This window comes from Chionomys nivalis, chromosome 6 (genome assembly GCF_950005125.1).
Source record: "Chionomys nivalis chromosome 6, mChiNiv1.1, whole genome shotgun sequence".
NCBI classification, from domain to species: Eukaryota; Metazoa; Chordata; class Mammalia; order Rodentia; family Cricetidae; genus Chionomys; species Chionomys nivalis.
Window position 1 is genome coordinate 32112578 of NC_080091.1, and position 25133 is coordinate 32137710.

General features: G+C 40.0%; 1 protein-coding gene across 1 annotated transcript in view; it reads right to left on the reverse strand.

Moving 5' to 3' along the window:
• Positions 1 to 25133, reverse strand: part of Abca13 (ATP binding cassette subfamily A member 13) — a 405330-nt gene that overhangs the window by 31858 nt on the left and 348339 nt on the right. Inside the window, exons 56-59 of the mRNA XM_057772486.1 lie at positions 23310 to 23460; positions 18000 to 18134; positions 8953 to 9056; positions 1585 to 1677 (exon numbers count right to left, since the gene is read on the reverse strand). Coding sequence (XP_057628469.1) covers positions 1585 to 1677; positions 8953 to 9056; positions 18000 to 18134; positions 23310 to 23460 — 483 coding nt within the window. The remainder of the gene's footprint in view (positions 1 to 1584; positions 1678 to 8952; positions 9057 to 17999; positions 18135 to 23309; positions 23461 to 25133) is intronic.

Genomic DNA, 25133 nt, shown 5'->3' on the forward strand with positions numbered 1-25133 from the left:
AGACTGCAGATGGTTTCAGCTAGCAGAAGACTCCTCCTGTGGGCTTCTTCTCACTGACTTCTGTGGCCAACTTTAGCTAGAAGTAAAAGGCAGGCAGCCAGACTTGACTATAAATCACCTGACAATAAGGAACGGGCTATAGAGCTTTACACAAGCATTCGTAAAGGTTAGAGAGTGTGGAATGTTCTTTTCTTCTGAAGATACTCAGTACAGGTACACAGAGCACATAGTAGTGGCAGGCTCCAACACATTCATCTGGCAAATGGTTGACCAGAGGCATGAGAAAGAGCAAGGTGGACTTTCCCTCCACAGCACTGCCTCACTTGAAGCCACTAGAAGCATGTCACCCACCCTTCACGTGCTATTTCTATCCTGAGTGTTACAGTTTTCATAAAGTAAAAGTAGTTACACATTACATGTATCTGTAACTAGCAGGTACATATAACTGCCAAGCATGCATACATAGCAGGTAAATATAACTGTCAAGAATGATGAGTGATTCTAACCCAAAAAGTACTAAAAGAAAGTGAAGAGGTTTATCAACCTAAAAGACTATGTCATTCTGTAGACAGAGAAGGAATGGATCCAGATGTAGGTTGGAAGATGAACTGAAAGGAATAGAAAGACAGAAAACTATAATCAGAATATATTGTGTGATAAAATAATTTACTTTCAAAAAAGGGAAAAAACTATATTTTTTCCTACAAAAATTATGATTAAACAGTGTAGAGGAAATTAGAAGGTCACTCAGTAGAGCTGGAGAGAGTGCTTACTACTCTATCAGAACGCCAGAGTTTACATCTCAGCACCACACTGGATGACTCACCAGAACGTGTAATTCCAAGTCCAAGAGATCCAAAGTCTCCTGTGGCCTCTATAGGCTCATCTATATGCATGTGCACACATACACACACACACACAAAAGGAGTAGGAAAATTATTCAAGACATTCTAAAATATATGAGCTATAACAAGATACAAAGTGTTCAAAAAAAACCCATAAGAAAATAAGCTTCCAAGGACCGAATGAAAGGAAGACATAGAGCGATGGTTAATGGGGACAGGTCTAAGAGATTCAAGAACAAAAGGTCTTTGGTTCTTCATCAGTCATAACAAAAGGGGACCACAGTGACCCTCCTTTTCCCTCTTATGTTGTCAGACATCTTTCCAAACAACATCTTGTGGGAAAGCGAGCACTCTGACGCACTTTGACTGTGGGAGAGACATATAGCGGCACCACCTTTGGATGAAGCACTCTGTGTGTAAGGTGGTCATTTTTCCTCCAGACTTTATCTGGACCCTGCAATCATCTCCTCCTCGCTGCTTTTGTCAGAACAAATGAGGGCACAGTGCCTCCTGGGAAAAAGGAACAAAATAGTTTTAAAGAAACTGCCTGGGAATTGCTGTGTTTGACTTGATAATTATAGTTATTTTAACGGGCCCTAAGTTTCCCAGAATCCTCATCCACTAGTAGATGTCAGGAGAAATTAACTGGAGCAAACAGTTTGGGAAGAGCCTTTGTTGGAACAGACGTCATGCTGCTGGATTGGCAGGAATCATTGAAACAGACAAAGAAACTCAATACCTGTTCTTGATGTGCTGAGGGGGGCCGAGACACTGGAAGCTGCCGTCCACCATGATGGCTAGCCTGGTACACAACGCCTCGCACTCTTCCATGCTGAGAGGAAATAAAAGGATAGAAGTAAGCCATGACATAAAGGTATGAGCCCTGTTCAAGCATCAGAAATAAAAAGTAGGCAAAAATACCACTGGTTCAAAATAAGTAACTTTTAATATAGAACACTCATGAAAATGAAATAACATGACTTGAATATTCCTGAGATTTTATTTAGACAGCCAACTTAGTGAAGGTCATTAACTTATCTATGTGCCTGGAAGAACAATTGACAATAAAATATACAGGAAGGAATCATTTAGCAATCATCAAAAATACAAAACTGTATGTACAGGGGATCTTAAATAATACATGACTTCTTTACAAAGAGAATGACAAAACTTTACTGACAAGCAAAAAATAAATAAATCTTGAGTCAATGAAACAGGGAAAAGTATTTCAAAAATAGGAAACTGTTATAATATGGAAATGAATAGAAGATGAATCCGCTATTGGTGATCCAGTACAAAGGGGTCAGCCTGGAAACCGTGTACACACGAGCAACAAAATGAATTCATTAGGCTGTATTTACATATCTGTGCAGACATAGATAGAATATGTATGAGTGTATCAATAATAAAGCAAAAGAGGTTATCAATTTGGGACTCAGGAGGTGACATGAGAGGGGCTGGAGAGAGAGTACCTGTGTACGCCTGGAGGGAGGAAAGGAAACGAGCAAAGTGTAGTAAATCTACTTTAATAAAGAATGTATAAAAATTAAAATAATAACATTTCATTAAAAGAAAACCCTTCCACTTTTAGAAAAAAAATTATGTTTTAATATCATGTAAAATATGAAATAAAATACTAGACACAAACTTTTAACTTGTAACTATAATTTAAATTACATTATTTTAATATTCAGTGTAGAATTGTAAAGGTCTACAATTCATAACTGTTATAACTATGATTCACAAATTATAAAGTGGATGGAATATAATGCAAATCAAAATGCAATCACCCCCATGAAGATGCTGGAAATCTTAAATTTAAAATTAGAGAAAAGAAACTGTAGAAAAAGTTTTGAGGGAAGACAGCGCTAGAAGAGGCTGTTACAATGCTGGATTACAAAGAGGAAACATGTTAAATTTATACCAGAAAACGGCATTAGAACAAAAGAGCCCCAAACATACCGTAGGTAGTACAAATGCAGAAATGAGTGAAAACGGGGTGCACTCTCCAAACATAACAGTAGAGGAAGAAACTCTGGAGGGGATTCTGGATATACTTGACAATACAAAATTCCAGAGTTCTAACAAAAGTGTCGAAACACAGTGATAGCATTTAAAAGAGACTGCAGAATATCCATCCTTAAAGGGGACATTTATGTCACATCCTTCCTCCCAAGGTTTAGAGATCATTGTGGTGGGAGCCAGAGGCTCTAGCTGGCTGCAAGGAAAGAGCGTCTTCTAAACACAAGAGGGCAGGTGCACATATGAACTCACGGTGATTATGAGAACATGCAGAAAATCCAGAAAGTCAAGGCCAGACAAAACCCCAGCATGGAAGGCAAAGGTGGGCACGAGGTTCTTCTCCTAGCTGCTTGGTTTCCTTTAATGGTATGGCCCTGAGAAAGCCAACTATGCTCCAGTGGGTGACCAGACTCCCAAAACTACATAAATAGAACAAGTTGGGCTTTATGGACTGGAAAAAAAAAAAAAAACAGAAAACAAGGACACAAAGTTGAATGGGTAAGGAAGGCAAGGGGAGTCTTGGAGGAGCTGACATTGTCTGAAATTCTCAAAGAATTAATAAAAATAAAAATCCAATTTAGTAAACTAAATATTTGCTAAACAATTTTAAAAAACATACCAACAAAACAACAGACAGAAAATGAGCTGTTCGATCCCTAGTTCTGTGTCTAAATGCAAATGTCTCTCCCCTCTATTCCATTTCCAATGAAAACAGTGAGCTGTCCAATCAACAAATGCCCAGTTAGTTACAGACATTTTCTCAGAAACTCAAAATGGGTCATCTCATATGCAGACAGTGGAGTAAAAATGCCATAAATTTTGAAAAAGTATATTTCACAAAGATTTCTTTTCTAGGAACTTGGAAATGTAGACTGTGAGTTATATAACTACTTATTATACCAGTAACCTAGGAAGTCCCTGCCCTGTAGAGACCTCAACTCAGGTCTACTCTCTCCTGGACCACCTCACAGGAAGGAATTTCAAGTGACTCAGAGTGGAGCAAAATAGAAAGTTCATTAAGAAGTCCGAGAGATACATTGGAGACTGGAACCAAGTGCCATGGGTTGGCCTGAGAGAACACAGGCAACAGTGAAGGAGGTTTTCTAGGCAAATGGCTTTCTCTGGCTAGTCCTTTGCTTGTTTCCATACTTTTATGGGACTGGGAACTAAATCCAGAGCCTTGCGACTGCTAGACAAGCACTGGACCACCAGATAAAACCCCAGCTCCCTCTTTTCTTTTCTTTTTTCTTCCTTTTTTATTGTGCTACACATTTTTCTCTGTTCCCCTCTGTTCCTCCCCTCTCCCTTTCTATCCTCTCCTGTAACCCCCATGCAACCAATTTACTCGGGAGATCTTGTCTTTTTCTCCTTCCTATTTAGGTCCACGTATGTTTCCCTTAGGGTCCTCTTTGTGTTGTCTAGGTTCTCCGAGGTTGTGGATTGTAGGCTGGTTTTTCTTTGCTATCTGTCTAAAAGCCACTTAGGAGTGAGTTCATATTTTATTTGTCATTCTGGATAGTTCTCACTAAATTGCCCAAGCTGGATTTGAACTCACTATGTAGCCCACAAAGGCAGTTCAAATTAATTTCAATCCTTCAGCCTCCAGAGTCACTGTGATGATATATCAGTGTCACCAGAAAACCTGTTTCCTTAACTAATTTAAATTTAACAGGTATTATCATGTCGGAAGAACACAAAGTTATTTTTACACTGATATCTTAAATGTACTTTGGACAAATGAAGGATTACATCATTGTCCACGTGAGCTTCAACATTAGAGTGAATGACGTGGCAGGTCTAAGTGGACTATACCACATGTTCAGTGTCTGTGGGTATAACAAAATCTGAGCCCAGAGCTCAGGGCAGAAAATTTAATTTGATTGTCTTTTATAAGAAGAAGAAAACACAAAACCTAAGACTGGCCAACCATGCGTCATTTACTTAAAAACAAAGTGAACATGGACTTTCTTCCCTGGGTGGTTATCCTGCACGGTATTGATAAGTGGTGAGGGGGTAGACTGGGATTTAAAGCCTGGTACTGGAACTTTGGCATCTGTCTGGATGCGTAGGAGAAAGCCAAATGTCCTTTCCGGGATGGACAATTATCAGTCCCTCCCACTCATTTACTGTCTTATGTTTGCCCAAGAATGCTGTGTGTTAAGGCATCCACAGAGGAAAATATTGCATCAAAATCACAGGATCATACAGGCCTCCCTCATCTTCATTCACACCGAGTCATTCACATCTTCCTATCGAATGAATAGGGAGAAATCAATCTGTATATATGCAAATGTAGAATATTGGCGAGAAAGCAAATGAATAGGAGGTTTTAAAAGAGAAACCTCAGTGATAAGTGGTCTCTTAGAGAGACTAGCTTACAATAATTACATATATTATGAGAAATAAAAAGAATTTTTATCATTATACTACTCTACCCATCTAAGGACCATGGTTGGACATCAAGAACCATGCCTGTGCCAGACACAGATGCAAGCAGAGTCAGTATTTCAGTGTGCAATTGCTGAAACTCCAGAGCAGTACTGACATCTACAGCAAGAATACATACACATGCCGGGCGGTGGTGGCGCACGCCTTTAATCCCAGCACTTGGGAGGCAGAGGCAGGTGAATCTCTGTGAGTTCGAGACCAGCCTGGTCTACAAGAGCTAGTTCCAAAGCCGCAGAGAAACCCTGTCTCGAAAAACCAAAAAAAAAAAAAAAAAAAAAAAAAGAATACATACACATTATTATAAAGTCAAATACCTATCAAATTCACTTGTTTCAGCAAAATAAAATAGTCCTTTGGAAAGCAAAACAGAATAGAAACAAAAACTCAGGTGTGGCCCTTCGGGCTACATCTGAGTGAGAAAATTATCAGATTATTGTCCCTAAAACCAACAAGAAATTTGGATATATATGACTAAAAACGAAACCATTTCACAACTCCAAGAATGACCAACGGTTATGCAGCATGTGACTCTGTAAAGATGATGCCAAAAAAAAAAAAAAAAAAAACCCTGACAAAGTAAGAATCTGTTCACTTGTGGCCTCCTGTGGGCCACTATCCCCCCGCTTAGATTCAGCAACAGGCCACTGAGGGCAGGAGAGGACAGGCCAGGAGATGAGCTGCAAAACTTGACAGGAACCAACACCCACCTCCAAGGTGGGAGAAGGAAAACTCAGAAGACTTAGAGATCCGCAGAAACTATTCAATCTTGGATTAAATATCCAGAAAATAAAATAAAACAAAATGGGGAAATATTAAATTAAAATATGGCAATAGCTACAACTTCTTTTCAGTGTCCAAAGATCCACTGTCATCTAACATGTCCAACAAAAAGGCTTTAAGGAAAATAGACTGTAATTCCTTTATTGACCCCTGCTATAGGCAATTTAAAGTCTTCTAATAAATTTTAAATGATAGAAATCAACCTTTCTTCAAGCCTACCAGGGTTAAATTTAAATGGTGAAACAGGAAGAACTAGGAAAATTTCCAAAGCCATTGAAAATTAAAGAACATTTCAAAGTAAACTGTGTATCAGGAGTAAACCACAGGGGAGACCAGGTAATGTGTGTGAATGAATAAAAGGTTCAGTAATAGGAAAAAAAGATGGAGAAGTCACACTGCTTGTTGGCCATGCCTCAAAAAATACCCTGTAATGGGGATAGTTCTGTGTGCTGAGGGCAAGAACAGGTCCCAACATGAAGAGGAAGACTGCTCATCACAGAGAATGGATTACCCACAACACTCCCTCCATAAAGCAATGGGGAATGAGTAGTTTTCCCACAAAAACAGTTCTGGAACAATTAGATAGCCACATGCATAGCAGTGAGTTGAGAGTCTTTCATTATATTATATATAAATATAAATAGCTTTAAGTATAGCAAAGAATATTAAAAAGCTAGCAGTATTAACCTATCTGAGAACAAGTGTTCTCATGAATTGAAAGCCAAAAGTTCATAGCTATAATTTCTACAAACCATGAAAACAAAGAACAGTTAAAATTAATAGAAAAACCTTAAATATTAATATTCCCAAAGACAGTCATAGACTGAGAGAAAGCATTTGAAAGCATACATCCAAGAAGAGATTTTACCCCAGGATCTAACAAGACTCAGTATGTATAACCTCTTCTACCTAAATAATAAAACGTATGTATAAGGTCACAAAAATAGAAGAAGAAAAAGATGATCCTGAGGGCCTTGTGATAAAGTTTTATATTCCCAGTGACTTGGGGGTTTAACTAACACAGAGTGAACATCCTGAACTAGGGAGGAAATTGAAGGCCAGCTGGGGCAACTTTGAAACTTTGCCTCCAAATAAAGGGTAAATGAGAGGTGGGAATGTAGCTCAGTGGTAAATCACGTGCCTAGTGTGTGTCGGGCTCTAGGTTTAATTGGTATTGCTACCAAAAGAAAAGAGAGATTCTTCGCAAGTCAAACATGAGCTCATTGCACAGTCCAACAAATCGAGCTACTTGGCATTTACTCAAAAGGTCTGAAAAACATCCACATAAAAACCTGCGCATGGATGTTTATAACAGCTTTGCTCGTAATTACCCAAACTTGTCAGTAATCAAAGCATCTGTCAGTACGTGAGCAGATACATAAACTCTCGCACAGCCAGACAATAGAATAGTGCTCGCTCTTGAAAGGCAATGGGCTTATAAACAAGGAGAAAATGAGGGAAACAGGAAAAGAAGCCAGACGTGAAAGGCTTGGGTGGATTCCAGATGTGTGACTTCTGGATAAGGCACAACTACACAGGCAGTAAAATGTCTGATTGCCAGAGGTCGGGAGAAGGAAGGGCGAACAGGAGAACATGAGGAACTTTTCAGACAATGTAGAAAGCTAAGGCTATATTTTAGGATTGGGTATTTTTCCAAAGCCGTGGAATGCCCAACACTATAAGTATGGATTCAGATGAAGATGTTGTATGTCTCTTGGAGATGTTGTATCACTCTCCAAGTAATGGCTTCATAAAATCTACATTTGTATTGCTGCATGGCACATAAGGGTTTCATCAGGCTGCGAGGGGGACTCTGGTAGGGAATTCTAACTACACAATTAATTCTGTAATAAGAATACTCACTGTAGCAAATGTCCCACTCCAGACAGATAAATGTTTATTTCTTTCTTTTTTTTTTTGGCTATTATTTCTCATGTATGTATATGTGTGAGAATATGGGCACATGCATACTATGGCATGTTTATGGAGATAAGGAGACAGCTTTTAGGAGCTGTTTCTCTTGTTCAATTGTGGATTTGGGCAAACAAATTTGGGCCCCAATAAATGTACAAGCAGATTTACCCACTGAACCACAGTGCCATCCTTATTCCTTAAAGTATCAGTCATGCACTATTCAGCAAGAATAAAGAAAGAACTACTGACATGTGCCTGGATAAGCATTCAATGCTCTCTAAATGAAAGTGGTCAGATCCAAATGTGTTATATAATTCTATTAATATGAAATGCCCATAAACGTCAAATTTCAGATCTTAACAGTTCCTGACACCTTACTTATAGCATACTTTAGTTAAACATGGAAGGAAAGTCAAGCTTCAACTTATAACCTGTTGTTCATTTCATCTTCAGGGTTGTCATTAACCAAACTCTATCACTCTCCAAGTAATGGCTTCATGAAATCTACATTTGTATTGCTGCATGGCACATAAGGGTTTCATCAGGCTGAGAGGGGGACTCTGGTAGGGAATTCTAACTACACAATTAATTCTGTAATAAGGTCCAGTAGCAGTCTGGGCAGGCATCTCAGATGATTTACAGTTGGGAACAGGGGGGTTCTGGGTAGAAAGGAATTAGGGAATCCTAAAGAAAGGCAGACAGAGTTCAGCCAGCCCTCACCTGAGCATCACAGTTTGAGTGGCTATATAGTCACCATTCATGGAAAGGCTCACTTCTAACCCACTCCTCTGTAGGCCTTGAACACCTGATATAACCCTTCTCCGTTTAGTCTCCAGAAGGTTCCTGGGACTGCAGACTAATGAAGGCATCTGTGCCATTCTCTGGGTGACGCCACTGCTACCAAGCCTTGCTCTGGAACTGGCAGTCAGGAGGGACAGTTCACCTGTGAGAGGTCAGCACCGCAGCACAGCCATCCCGAACCTCCTGCGTTATGGTTTGCCACAGGTACCGCTTAGAGCAGGGGTCCATCCCAGAGCTGGGTTCATCCTGGGAGGAAGAAAACACACGGTGGTGATCATTTGGTGAACACAGACAGGAATGGACATCTACTATCCTGTGAATACAGACCCTGGCAGGGAGGAAGCCCTCATTGTGATACTAACAGGCAAATCGCCATTGGGTTCCCTTCCCTGCTATCCATTTAGGTTGAAGCAGGAAGAGAGGCGACACATGAGACCCTAGCTCCACTACTACTGCAGGGGTGACCTTCGTTATGTCATTAATCACAAACCTTCTCATTGTACCTCACCTAAGGTCTGTAGCCTTCTGAAATGTTTAGTAAGACTAGAAGCAGCAAAGAGAGGCCAAAGTTTAGACTTCATGGTGTGGGGCCTCCACTGAACCCAGTGTATAGGGGTCAGACTCCCTACATGCCTCAGTTGCTCCTTTGCCTTGGTAGGTGCCTGAGGGCGCCCCTATAGAAACAAACACAGAAGCCCTCACTAACTGCCAGCATGTCTTGGTAGGGTGAGAACACACAAGAATGAATATATGGTGAATTACCCTGAGGGGGAAAAAACAAATAGAAATCTCTCAGGCTGAAGAATTTGCATACACCTGCCACAAGTGGCCAACATTGTAGGTGCACATACAGAGGGGAGGTCTGAATGTCCCCAGAATCATTTCACCTGGTGAAGGTGCTCCTCCAAAAAGCAGTTATCCAGACAGTCCTGTAGGATGACTGTTGCAGATCTGAGGCAGCGATGTAAGATTTCACGCAACCATGACGCCACCAAATGCACACAGTAACATCCCAGTAACAACCTTAGTGCACTGAACAATGGTGAGTTGAGTGACAGGATTGGAGATTGTCATCTTGGGAAAGTTCGGTGGGCTCCAAGTCATTACAAGTAAGGAAGTCAAGAGAATCAGGAAAACAAGATATGAACAAAACAGTGGCTTCCAAGGAGAGGAAAATCAGATGTGAGGAGCTTATGGTTCTGAAGCAAAAACTTCAGAGAGCAAAACAATAGGTGTAACAGAGTTTTCACTGTAGACTGGATCCATCCAATGAAGGAGTCCAAAACAAAGACTATTTAAAATTACCCACTCAAAGAAGAAAGGAAGAAAGACTGGAAAACGATGAGGCAAGCATTCACGGGGGAAAAGGCTAGCCTTATGCACTGTTGGAACAAAGGTAATTTAGAGCAGTCATTGCAGACTGATGAGAAAGGTAGCAACCGCGTAATCCTACAACCCAGCAGGTCCACTCCTGTGCACTACAACCCAGCATGTCCACTCCTGTGCACTACAACCCAGCATGTCCACTCCTGTGCACTCAACCAAAGCCAATGAGATGAATGGTGGCACGCAGACATACACTATCACATCTTCTGTGTTACTCCCCACATCAGCCAGTGTTGGGAAGTGCCCAACGTCAGATACATGGACCAAACATGAGAAATTCTAGAGAGAGGGATGGTAGGACACTTGTGCTTTGAAGGGTGCTGTGGATAAAATGCAGCAGGGGCATGTGGACTAGAGATTGCAGTGAGAGAGGAAATGAAGGAAGGAAGACAAATAACATTGAGAATGTTTTAAGAAGATAAATGGAAAATACTATTTTATATAAATATATTGTATGTTTGCATATATATATGTTTATATACATTTTAATGGACCTATGCCAATGGAGTGATAATGTTATGCTAAGAGCTATGAACTATCGCACAAAACTTCAGGATCAGGCAATGGGAACCTTCCTTTGGTGCCTCGTAGAACTTGAAGGAAAGACCTTACTACTGAAACATAAATGTTGGGCAGGACTTGGAGGAAGCACGAACTGCTCCTTGAAGCCTCCTTGAAGCCCCCTCCCTGAGGACTAGATCTAACAGTATTGGAAGGTCCTGTGTAAGTTGCCAAGGAGAAAAGCAATCAATAGTCCTATCTAGATGTAAGGCCTATTAACCCCAATGATGACGAACCTGATAAGATATCTCCAATAATACAACAGTGGCACTTTGATCTGTCTCGCTGGACTTAAGATCCTTATGCATACCTAATATTGCGAACCTATCGACAGCTAGAGAGAACACAGATCCTGGAAGAGAACCCACTACTGCTATTTTCCTAAACCAATATAATTTTAACTGTGTTCTAAATATTTATCCTTATAAGTATAGTCCTCATTCCTCACCAAAGAAGCTTCTTGTTGCACCATATGAAGAATATTACAACTATCTATAACTGATCAAAATGCAGAGAATCTGTGACCATGAGGTGGCTGGCTAGTCCTAGCTAATAGGATACAACCTACACTTAAGGCCTGGAAGCATAACAGAGAAAGGAAGGAAATTATAAGAGCCAAAGAACAGAATGTCTGCTGTCATATAGTGTCTTTTAGAAATACGGTGGAGTTGCACCCATGTAATCTCAACGATGTGATGACCTAAACAAGACTTGTATAATGACCACAGCAATCTAGATACCAATGTGGATGGGGAAAATTCTGTCAAATCCCACCTCTCCATGGAGAGATACAGGCAATCCTGCTGCTGCGGAGAGAGAGAATCAGCTATCTTCAGGAACAAACTTCCTGATAAGTTATCCAACCCCAAGCGGTCATTCCCCACCCCCCCCCAAAAAAAATACAGTATGAGCAACACGGATGGACTCAGTAGGGTGTGTGCATGTGTGTGCATGTGTATGTGCATGTGTGTGTGTACATGCATGTCACTGACAATTGTAATTAAAGATTCAGTGGGGGTAGATACAAAACGAGCTAGAAGAGGGAAATCACACCTGCACATCAACTCTAAAACTCGGACAAAGAGCAGAAGAAAAGTTTCTGGAGGTGGAACATGTGAAACTGGGTAGACACTGGCTAAAGGACAGAACACTTCAGTTAGTTAACCGATCATAATCAAGTCTGGATTGGGAATTTCTATGGCTAGAATGTTTTGTGCTCTCCAAATTGAGGCACAGTTCCCACTGAAACTGGACCTGGAAGTGTGATTTTGGAAAGTGATTGTATTATAAAGATTCTAGCCTCATGGGTGCCATTGGTTTACCTATGAAAGAAGGTGATAGACAGGCCATCCTTTTTTGTATTTGTGACTTCTGCCATATGAAGACACAACATTTCTCCTCTCTGGAGGATGCACAATTGGAGCCATCTTGAAAATGGATTATCGTCATATATCTATACCTGTACGTGTCCTTCAGGATGTCCAACCTCTAAGACTTCCAACTTCTAGAACAGTAAACAATGAGTCTCTGTTCTCTGAGTGATCAAACCTATGATAACCTGATTGATAGTGGGAAAATTGAACCGACAGGGTCTGTAATCAACAGCACTGTGTTGAGTGGTTAGAATTTATCCTCACCAACTGATGTCACTACGTGGGGTAACCAGTAGGTTATTCAGCTTGGCTGTGGTCATCGTTACAAATGTAAGTTTATAGTCAAACATCACACTGTCTATTTTATTTATTTAATTTATATTGCTCATATTTATCAATGATGCTTCAGTAAAACTGCAGGGAGGGGAGAAACTTTCACACCAACCTTGTTTCTCCTGGCGATCTGGTAAGGAAAGCCAAATGTGATGTTTTTAAAATGAAACCTCTATGTCCATAAACTTTCAGAATGGCCTCCACCAGAAAGATATATGACAGTAGAAAAGACATCATTTACTGAAAAACAGCAAATAAATTGAAGTTTCTTGGAACCTGAAGCTTTCCTCTTCAATAAACTCTCAAGCACTTGTTATCGGAGCCACTTTTAAGGGAACTCTAGTCCAGCTGTGTGATGCATGTCTGTGCTTTTTGCAGCTAGGGAACACTAAGCATATATCTCTTAAGAGCTTCTGGCCATCAACCTTCCCCAAAGAGGAAAGCAGAAGGGGGGTGGTGGAGGAACACTGAACAGGAAAACACACACTTGGTCTTTTCTGCAAATCAAGTGATGTATATGTACTAATGAAAACGTAAGAAAATAAAAAGTGGGAGCTGGTATTGCTCAGACAGAAGGTTGAGTGGGTTATTTTAAATCTTTCTGGATTTTGCCCACTTCTTGCCTCTGTGGAGAATGCCAAAAGCATTACTTTAATCTGATGATTTGAATGTCACCATCATCGCAGTAACTTGCCAGGGACTGGGTGACATACTTAACATAAATTAATTTATTGCTTTCAACATCTCTAAGAGACAGACACAATTAAGAGTACTGCTTTGTGACAAGGAGACAATAGGCACACATGTTCAAGGACACGCTGAGGAACTGAAGTAGCATGTCTAAGCCTGGTCACGTAGCCACTGTGCCAGAGTTTGGGACACTCAGAATGAGAGGGATTGAGGGAATTGGAAAGAATAAAACCTTGGGTACACAATGAGCCAAGGAAATGGCCCTAGAGTAGAGGTCCAGTAAAATGAGGAAACATGCCAGGCCTAGATAAGTATAAGAACATTCAGTGAAAAGTGATGAATGCCAGTGATCGCTACACTCAACATAACCTGCTTCATCGTGACAGGATAGTGTCATAGCAGAATGAAACAAGATATGATAGATGATAGATAGATAGATAGATAGATAGATAGATAGATAGATAGATAGATAGATAGTAGATAGATTTCATTATGATCAATAAATAGTCTTTATATTAGACCATTTAGCAGCAAAAGAAGAGCAAGCAGAGTTTCTAAAATCCAACCAGAAGAGGACAAAATAATTCTTCTAGTACAGGTCTTCTGGATCTCCATTATCTTCCCCAAGGAAATGCTGTTTTCATGTGTGAATAACATAAAATGATCACTTTTACTTCCTAGACTTTGAATGCCCCTGGGAGTGTCTTCCAAGGTGAAACTTTGGGTGAACTGAGCTGTTTAAATTCTTATCAATCACATAGGAAGAATGGTCTTTACCTGGTTAAATGACTGTGTATATTTAGAGCAATTTTTAAATACACAATACAATGGCATACAAAGAATGCTCTTCATGTATCTAAACTATTGTACACATTTTCATTTTTAAAATACCAAACAATTGGCTCTGTTTATTCACAATAAATCCTTTCCCCTTAGGTAAGGCAACCTGAACTGGCCATTCTCAAATAGATGACAGGCTACCTTGACATAAGGCCATATTTTTGCTCTATCTCTTGCTAGAACTCCTTCTGCCTTCCTCTGTATCCACGCTGAATGGATGTGTTAGACAGCTTTCCATCACTATAACAAATACCCGAGACAATCAATTTATAAAGAAGGACCGCTTCACATGACTTGGTTTTAAAGGTTCAACCCAAAGACCAGCCCTATTGCTTTTCTATACAAAGACAAGGCAATACCTCACAGTAGAGAGGTGTGACTGAGCTTTCTGCTTCAAGACCAGGAATTGGTAAAGAGAAAGAGGAATGAGCTAGAGTCTTCCTGCCTACTTCAAACACTCCTACAGTTGCCTAAAGGCCTCTCCTAAGATCTCCTAGGAGCAGTGGCTTACAACTTGTGGGTCTTGGCCACAGCAGGGGTCTCAGATCAGATGCCCTGCATACCAGATATGTACATTGTGATTCATAATGGTAGCAAAATTACAGTAATGAAGTATCAACAAAATAATGTTATGGTTAGGGGGTCACCTCAATGTGAGGAACTTCATTAAAGGGTCACAGCATTAGGAAGGATGAGAACACTGTCTTAGACATTCTACTACCTCTCCTATCACTAAGAGCCATAAAAGAAGCTCTCAGCACATGCTTGAGGAGATGCTAAATTAAATACAACTTGGATGCCCATCCTCATGATTTGCCATGGACGTATATCACTACAGCTACAATAAATATAAACCCGAGCTTTTCTGAGTTCTTCTCATCATCAGAGGGAAAAGGAAGTTCTAGCAACTATGGAGTACCATTTAAATACTTCTAAGGTGAGAAACAGCGCGGCAGGCTTGGTCAGGCCAGATGGCCTGGAGGAGCAAGAGCAGCAGCAGCAGCAGCAGGCAGAGCCAGACCACAAGAGGTGAAGCGAGAGCAGCAGCAGGGCAGGCTGCTATGACAGCACTTGGTGGCCTCTAGAAATTATCTGACCACTGAAGCCTCAGCCTCAGTCCCACCAAAACTAGGAAGAATAACCACCTAAGCCTTGGACCCTTAGTTACCTGGAGAAATGTTTATCAAAGGCTCTCCTTTGCCTACACCTGAAGAAGAGATCAAAGGAGCCATGTCCCCCAACTACACAAATTGGAGGAAAAGGGACTCCCCTGAAACACAGGCTCCACCTGTTCAGATTGGAGGAAGAGATGGGTAGACAACAAGGTGAGAATATACTCAACAACATAAAGAGGAATACAGCACCACCAGAAACTAGTGGTTCTACAACAGCAAGATCTGAACATCTCAATGCAGATAAAACAGAAGGAAACACCATTAAAAATAACTTTATGAAGATGATTAAGGTCCTTAAAGAAGAAATGAAAAATTCTCTTAAAGAAATGGAGAAAAAGACAACCAAAAAAACATTGAAAGAAATCAACAAATCCTTTAAAGAAAACCAAGAAAAAGCAATCAAACAGGTGAAAGAAATGGTTCAAGACTTGAAAACAAAATTAGAGGCAATAAAAAAGACACAAACTGAAGGCAATCTGGAAATAGAAAGTCTGGGTGAACAATCAGGAACTACAGATGCAAGCAAACACAGCCTAAGAGATGGAAGAGAGAATCTCAGGCATTAAAGATACGATAGAGGAAATAGATTCATCAATCAAAGAAAATGTTAAGTCTAACAAAAGCTTAGCATAAAATATCCAGGAAATATGGGACACCATGATAATACCAAACCTAAGAATAATAGGAATTGAAGAACGAGAAGAATAAGTCTCAATTATGAACATCTGTGCACCAAATACAAGGGCGTCCTCATTTGCAAAAGGAACATTACTAAACTTAAATCATATATCAGGCCACACACTCTAATACTGGGAGACTTCAACATCCCACTCTCACCACTAAACAGGTCTGCCAGACAGAAACTTAACAGAGAAATAAAGGATCAAAAAGATGTTATGACACAAATGGGCTTAACAGACATCTAAAGAACATTTCACCCAAACACAAAAGAATATGCTTTCTTCTCAGCACTTCATAGATTATTCTCCAAAACTGACGACATACTCAGTAACAAAGCAAATCACAACAGATACCAAAAAAAAAAAAAAAAAAAAAAAATGGAAATAACCTTGATGGGGGAGAGTCTTTAATAAAGAGACTGCCTTGGCCCTTTGATAGAACAGAAAATTGGGTAGGTGGAGAAAATAGAAGAGAATGTTGGGAGAAAGAAGCCGAGTCAGGAAGTTGCCATGATTCTCCCACTCCAGACAGACGCAGGTTAAGATCTTCCTTGGTAAGCCAGCTCGTGGTGTTACACAGATTATTAGAAATGGGTTAGATCAATATGTAAGAGCTAGCCAATAAGAGGCTGGAACTAATGGGCCAGGGAGTGTTTAAAAGAATACAGTTTCCGTGTAATTATTTCGGGTATTAAGCTAGCCGGGTGGTGGGAAGCGGCCCGCCGCTCCTCACTACATAACCCCTTGTGTCTTATTGGACCATCATGGTTTAAAGTTAGAATTCAACAACATCAATTGCAGAAAGTCCACAAACTAATGGAAACTGAACAGTGCTCAGCAGAATCACCACTCTGTCAAGGAAGAAATAAAAAAAGAAATTAAAGACCTCCTAAAACTCAATGAAAATGGCTGTACAATATACTCAAATTATGGGACACTATTAAAACAGGGCTAGGAGGAAAGTTCATAGCACCAAATGCCTACATAAAGAAACTGGAAATATCCAGTACTAGAGACTTAACAGAACACCCTAGAACAAAAAGAAGCAAACTCATCCGGAAAAACTAGATGACAGGAAATAATCAAACTGAGAGCTGAAATCAACAAAATAGAAATAATGAAAAAAATATACAAAGAATTAATGAGACAAAGAGGTGGTTCTTTGAGAAAATCAGCAAAACACAAAAACCTGTATCCAAACTAGCCAAAAGACACAGAGAATATCCAAAACTCAGAATTTTAAAAAGGGTCATAACAAACAACAGACAAAGAGGAAATCTAGAGAATCATCAGGTCATACTTCAAAAATATGTAATTCCACAAAATTGGAAAACTTAAAGTAAAATACCAAAATTAAATCAGGACCAGATAAGCAAATTAAACAGACCTAAAACCGCTAAGGAAATAGAAACAGTCATCAAAAGTCTCTCAATCAAATAAAGCTCCAGACCAGATTGTTTCAGAGCACAATTCTACAAGATTTCAAAAGAACAGCAATGGGGGAGTGTTCCCCTTATTCCACATTTCCCCCAGTATAGGTTATCATCAGTGTTTTTGATCTCAGCCATTCTGACAGGTGTAAGTTGGTATCTCAAATTTGTTTTGATTTGCATTTTTTTTGATGGCTAAGGATATTGAACATTTCCTTAAGTGTTTTTTGGACATTTGAGAATCCTCTGTTGAGAGATCTCTGCTTAGGTCTCTGTCTTTATATACATATACATGTTTGCATGCAATAATGATTAATGAGAAAAGAGGCTATGAATTTGAAAGTAGGGGCATACGGGAGGATTTGGAGGAAGAAAGGTGAAAACATAAATTTCGAATTTTATTATATTCTCAAAAATAAAGAAATAAAAACTAAGACTGACTAAATAACTGTTAAAGAAAAACATGTATTCGTTTTCAGATAATAGGTGGATGATAATATTTAATATTCATTTAAAGTTAACATTTTTATGTGACTATACCATAAGAATGTATGATTTTTGTAAAATGGTTCTGGCACCTTATAATATGTTGGAAAATATTCACTCAGGGCAGAGAGTCTATTAGTCCATAGAGTTGGTTCTTGGGGAAGTTCTGAAAGTTGCAACAATTTCCACCTCATGCTAACAACATCAACACAACCCTGATATTTCAACCACTCACCAATAAGAGAATGTCAGGCTTCCCCACCAGGGCCAGGGCAGTGGAGAGCTTCCGTCTGGTGCCCCCACTGTATGTAGCCACGGGTTTGTCCACATGAGATTCGAGGTGAAGGCGCCTTACCAGGTCTGCAGCCACCTGGAAGAGAAAAGCTATCCATGAACCTTCTTCCATGATGTTCACATGAACTGGGGTGCCTCCTGCCTCTTCCCACCATGCCTGTAGTCCTCTCACACAGAGGATCAGAAGACTTCCCAATTTCACATCACATTATTAGAAAAGGAGCAATAGGGAAAAAACAGAGGAAAGAGGGTCCCATATCTTTGGAAACTTAGGATGTCCAAACATGGGTCTGGAGATCAGAGACCTCTGAGTCAATGATGAGTCTAGATGAGTATCTACATTCAGGTGAGTAGAATAAAGGGGGCCCCAAGGAAGGCTGAGAAATGACACCGAATGAGGGAAATAAGCCATTGATAGCATCTATACATTCAGAGTTTATTTATTCAGTATCCAGACTGAAGAAAGATGGTACCAGTTTCTTCTTCATAGCTGCCAAGAAGTATCTGGTCACTGCACGAGGGTGCTACTTCATTCATCAGAACATACATCCATCCTCAGCCACCAGAGTTACCTTTGAAGCCCTTACCCTCAGGCTCAGAGCTTCTATTCTATCCACTGCTCCACTCTGTATCTTACCACACACCCCTTTACCCTTAAATTTTAATTCAAATCTCCATCCTCCCCAATGCACATCATCCAAGTCTTTAAGGCCACACTTACGTTGATGTTCCCCAGAATAATTTGCCCTAAACTACTTCTTACCTATGTCTAACTCTGTCTCTTATGTGGCACCCAAGTTAGACATTTTGTTTGTTTGTTTCCAATTATCTGTACAATTTTAAAAATAAACACTTCATATAATTCTTGTGTAGATAAAAATCTACATTAATCAAGGTGTTAATGCAGATGTAAATGAAGATTTGTTTTTCAGATACAGTCATATAATCAAACTAGTGAAAAAGCAGACTTTTGTTCAAATGTAGAAGGACAAATTATATAAGATTATGACAACTGATAATTATATATTTTAAAGCACTAAATAAAACAGTGTTAAGATGATGCATATACTTTTTCACAAACATATAAAACTTAGGGTTATAATAAGATAATGATTATGATATGCTACAAACTTCAAAATATTTTGAATGACAACATCTTAAACCTAAATTATTCAGTTTGTATTTGTATGGCTTCAAAATAATTTAGAAAACAAACTAAAAGACACAAGTGCTGGTCCGTGCTCAAACAGTGTGAGTCAAAGAAAGAGAAGTCAAGGCCCAAGAGGTAAGTAGAGACTAAATCTTGAGTCTCCCACAGTCTCTGAGAAAGCCATCTCAAGGTCAATACTTTGTTCTCAATGAAAATATTCTCCAGCCATTTTCTCCAGACTGTCTTCATGGGAAGCATCCCTTCCCCTGTATTCATTTAGTCCAATTACGTCTATTAAAATAAATTGAATAAGCCTCTTTACACAAATAAAAAACTTCAAAATATTTTATACAGAATTAGCAAACCAGCACGAATAGCTAATTGGGGAGCTGCAGTGAAAAGACTCAGACAGAAAGCCTATGCTGGGAAGCTTAAAGACAACCCATGGTGTCAATGGAATCACAAAGCCGAACTGTAAGCCTGATGCTCATAGGGAAGACAGAGGGAGGCAGCAGGCTTCCTAGAAGAGAAGTCTTTGCTTCAGCGAGAGCAGCACTGTGGTCACACAGGCAGTCGACACTTTCGGAAAATTATGAACACAAAGAGCTGTGAGACTAGCAAAAGCAAACAGAAATGGGAAAAGTGAAAATTTGGGTTATCTTTTTAGAGTTATGAAAACGTTCAAAATGTACATATTTTACAGGTGTTTCTTGTGTTATACTGCATTCTCTTCAGAAGAGGGATAAAAAGAGGCTAATAAAGGGGAGAAACAAAGCAAAATAATGATGAAAAGTCCTGGTTTTATAGCAGCGCACCTCAGAGTAAATACATTGTTAATAAATTTGCCAAATGTTGTTGGTTATTTTTATGAAACCAAAGAGTGTCTGTCATATTTTTCTAATTTCACAAAAGGTTAAATAGTGCAGGCTACAAGTTCCAGAGCCATTAATCACAGGGAAGATTCCAGAATGTGTGGAGCAAATGTATGATCTAATGGAATGTCACTTTTGGAAAATAACTGAAAATGATCTAATAAGAAGCATTTTGTTGCGATCTTTTCTGCACTCAGTGCCACTATCAAAATAATGGCGAATGCAATGACCTAGAAATCAAGGCTGGCAAAGTGCTACCTAGACCCCAAAATGTCATCAGCCACAAAAGTCTCACTGTTATTGTCCCAGAGTAACTAAATGTCCTAAGTTACAAGATCTTACTGATGTCACTCTTTTAGAAAGCTCTACAACGTGTGCCACCTTCAGAGCAGAAGACCGGAATTCCTTATCTTTATGGCCCAGGCTATAACACATTCAACACGTTAGAACTAAATGTTTTGCCAACCTGGACAGGCGAATACAAGCTTAAAATGCACCCTCTGCTCACAACTGTACAGTGCAAACAAGCCTGAAATGCACCCTCTACTCACAACTGTACAGTGTGAACAAGCTTGAAGTGCACCCTCAGCTCACAACTGTACAGTGTGAACAATGGACTGGAAACCTTCTCAACCGGCAGAACCTGAATTCAAGTCAAACGAAGGGATAAGCTTTCCTTGCCTAAATAAACATTTGAGCATTGCAACTGTAAAGGGCAAGATTATAGATAGAACAGAGCAGCGAACTCTGTAGGTGAATTGAGTGCCTGGAGTTCAGCTCAGCTTTGATAGAGGGAGAGGGGCTTGGTCCGGCCTCTACTAGATGAACCAGACTTTGTTGAATCCCCAAGGGAGGCTTTACCCTCCCTGAGGACTGAATGTGGGTGGGGTCGAAGAAGGTGTGGGGAATAAGGGGAGGGGGAGAGAGGGAGAATTGGGATTGATATGTAAAATGAAAAAATACTACTTTTAAATAAAACAGTAAATTAATTTAAAAATGAAAGTAAGAAAAGAAAAGCTCCAGGCTAGAGTGCATCTATAGTCATTAAACACACTTTCCATTTCCTAGATCACACAAAAAGCCTGAGATGTCAGTGATGGAAGATATTTTGTTCTAATCTACTAGCTAGCAACTGTCAGGGCAGTTTAAATCAAAAGCCTGTCCTCCAGAGCTGTTACCTGATCACTCTGTTTCACTTTCTCCGACTTTAAAATCAGGCAAACACTTCTTAACTACTTTCAACAGGGTATGAGACATGTGTACAGAAAGACAATCACACATCCCTCAATAGCAGGATGCATTCTGAGAATTACATCTTGAGACATTTCATCATGCTGTGAACCTCAAAGAACTCTCTCCCAGTCCAACGTAGTAGCTGTCAATCACTGAGCATGAATATGACCTCTCAATACCATCAAGAGCTCTGGTAAATACAAGGTGCATGAGGCTGTTGCAAGGACATCGGTTTTATGGTAACCCATTTTTGTAAGTAGAAGTAAACCAAAGCAGAAGAAAACTCATTATAGTGCTGCAAATATTTAAACCAGCAACAGTCCAAGCATTATGTATAGCAGTCATTGACAGAGCTGATGGCAGGGGTTTGCTAACACCACCACATTCACACATGGGATGTGTCATGATGCAATGTTAAGGTCAAGCTATTGGGAGTTTTCATTTCAATTTTGTAACCTCACTAGTATGGGATCCACGGTGAAAGAAACATTAAGATATGGTTCCTGACTACATTAATTGGATCATCATTTTATGTTGCTTAACACTAATATCTGTAATAAGCACCTCAGAACCCTATGCTTATTCTACATTTCAGTTTGCTCACACAATTTACAGTAGTGAAAAATTGGCTGGGAGAGGCACTACGTCCTTTAGGGATATGTAGAAAATGTGTGGATCTATTAGAAACCGCTGAGTGAGCAAGTCGCAGTATCATCTGCATAATCCACTACAGCTTCATGAAAGAAATAAAGCTAGTTCCTAATTGGTGAGCATTAAAAAAACTTCTCAGTGGGGGAGTTCAAAACACAGACTGAAGGACAGTGGATTATCAGAAAGCGATTCCCTGGGTGACAGAGAGCACCGAGTCTTATTAAGGGAGACGTCCTAAGTGCATTCATCCAGACAGGAGGGGCCAGATTATAGCCACTGCCAACAATCTACCTCTTCCATCAAAAGCTAACAAGAGGGAGATGACAGAGAAAATGCGTATTAAAGATAGAGCCAAATATTAGTATTGGATATTAAGAGAAGTTCTACTTTACTCGGTGGTCAATTAGCTTTGTTTATTAACATGGGAGGTAGGTCAAGTGTCCTGGGTCTGAGCAATGAAGTGGAGAGTTTCTATTCTGGCTTTGGAGCAGCTATAAGTTATGGAACAGAAAAAAAATAGAAAGACTACAGCATTAATAAAACAACACAGAGAATGAATTGTCATGGACCAGTAAGAGCAGTGGCTACTAGCTTTGTCTACTGTGAATCCTAGGATGTCCCAAATCCTACAGACTCTGACTGATGATACCCCAATAAGCTCCACCCCCTCTATCCTACTTCTTTTGCAGAACCAGAAATCTAGTCAGCACTTCACATACTACAAAGAAGTGTGTAATGGGCAAAATGTGCTTAAGCACCTTCCATTCTGACGCATTCCTACTTTAAATGCTCTCGGAGCTGTCTATCAAGGCTAGTAGCTTCGATCTGGCCACAGCTTGCATCAACAGACAAGTCAAGTCTCCCCTGCCGACTGTTTCACCTGCTTTCCATCACTCTCAGGCCTGAGAATTCTTGCCCTTCTATGTGCTCCTTCATTCTCCTGAGACCACCCAGAAAGGCACTCCTCACAGGAAACTTTCTGCCTGCTCCGTAATCCACTTTAGTAACTCTCAAGCTCCACAAACACTGTGTCTAGTTTTGCAGTATTTGTTCCTGACCACAAACCACAGACCAGGAAATCTACAGACATTTATAGGAAAAAGAGAAAAACATACAGATACAAAGTAACAGAATATATTTTTTGCTTATCTCCTTGCATAGAACTCTCTCTACAGTTTTTGATATACAATATCAATAAAATTTTAATGTTGGAAAATGACTTCCTTGAACTCATCTGCCAATATGACTTCTTATCCTGGGGAGAGAGAACAGCCTTGGAGCCACAGTTAATGGATCAGCAACCCTTAGTGGATCCTTTTCTTTGGAAAACCACAAGATTACTTACCTCTGGAATGTACTGTTTTGGAATCCCACGGAGGCAGCAGTAATATTGGAGATGCTCCCAGCCAGTCAGGCGCTCATCCAAGGCATCCTGCTGTGGACAGTAGCCAAAGAGAATTCCCACTTTGCCAGCAGAAGTCAGATCCACCATGTCTCTGCACACACAAGTAGAACAGGTTGACAAGGCTTCATGAATACAAATCGACCTATCTATTGAATTTAACTCATCAATTTCCACCACTCTGTGTTTCCTGTAGCTAACAAGATGAAGGGTACCAGAAAATGCCACGCTAAAATATATATCTTGGCACAAAGACTACTCAGCTAACTTAAACCAGCAAATTCTGAGAAACCTGTTTAATCTCCCCAGCCCCCTGATAAAGAGTTCACAAACTTCCCCTTTGTAAAGAACATGCCAACTTGCAAAGGTATCTCTGCACTTGCTACTTACAGAGACTACTCTGACCACCTACAAACACAAGCAGAGGAGACTAATTTACCAGACACTTCTTCTCCTCCCCAGAATGCCAAGCCTCTTTCCATTTGATAATACCTGTGTATAAGTCTCTTTCTTCAAACCCATCATTTGATCCTCCCTCTCTCTTGCCCTTCTATGGTGGTATGAAAGAAAATGGCTCCCCAAAAGAGGGGCACTATTAGGAGGTGTGACTTTCTTGGAGTAGGTGCAGTCATTTTTTAAAGGAGTGTGCCACTGTGGGTGTGGGCTTTGAGGTCTCTTCTGCACAAGCTTTGCTCCGTGTACCCCTCAGACCATTTCTTGCTGCCCACAAGATGTAGGACTCTCAGCTACTTCACCAGCACCATGTTTGCCTCCATGGCACCATTGTCTCTGCCACGATCATAATGAAACAAACCTCTAAAACTGTAAGCTGCCACCCCAATTAAATGTTTTCCTTATAAGAGTTGCCATGATTATGCTGTCTCTTCACAGTAATAGAAACACAAAGAAACCTTCCTCTGTCTCTTCTTTTTCCATCTTTGTTTCTTTTTCTATATTTCCCCTTTCTATATATAATTATACATAATACATAATTTTTCTTTGTAAAACTCTTATCTGTATATATGAAATTAAATATACCTTTTTAAGTTTAATTTCTAGGGCCTTAACATAGAACCAAAAATGGTAGAGAACAAAATTGTTTCCTCCCTCCCAGTAGCAACCCATGAGATTAGTACACTCATGAGTGTGTATGAGCATATGTGTATATGTGTGTGTGTGTCTAGCACTGAGCTTCATATTTGGCATGTGATATGTTCTGAATAAAAGGCTATCTGTAATATTTCTACAAAGAAACTATTGTAAACAATGTGTAAATCCTTAAAATTACAGTTGAAGATTTCACAATTCAATTTAATTATAACAATTCAAATAAACTTTCAATGAATATATGAAAAGTAGTAAGAGTTAATGGGTCCAGTTGCAAAGGTCATCACAAGCTTCCATACCTCGCTGTCCTCCCTCTCACAATGCTCCCATTGGGATCAGCTTCTACCAGCATGACAAACTTGCTATGACTGCTCTGATAGCTGAGTCTAACATGTATGGCAGCTTTGGACTGTGTGCTGCAGTTTGATTTTATGGTGTCAACCATTTACGAGGCCATCAAGACTAATCTCACTCTTTTAAAGTCTTCCTGCCAGGCTTCAGGAGCAGTGGTGTTCTTGTGCTTTGTGACTTGCCTTTTGTCAGAATGTCACAGAGTTGAAGGAACACGTGGAGCATGCCACAGATTCTTTTACTTAACACAATGCACTTCAGTTTAGTTCCCGCTCTCCAGGATGCTCCAGGATGCATGCGAGGACTCTG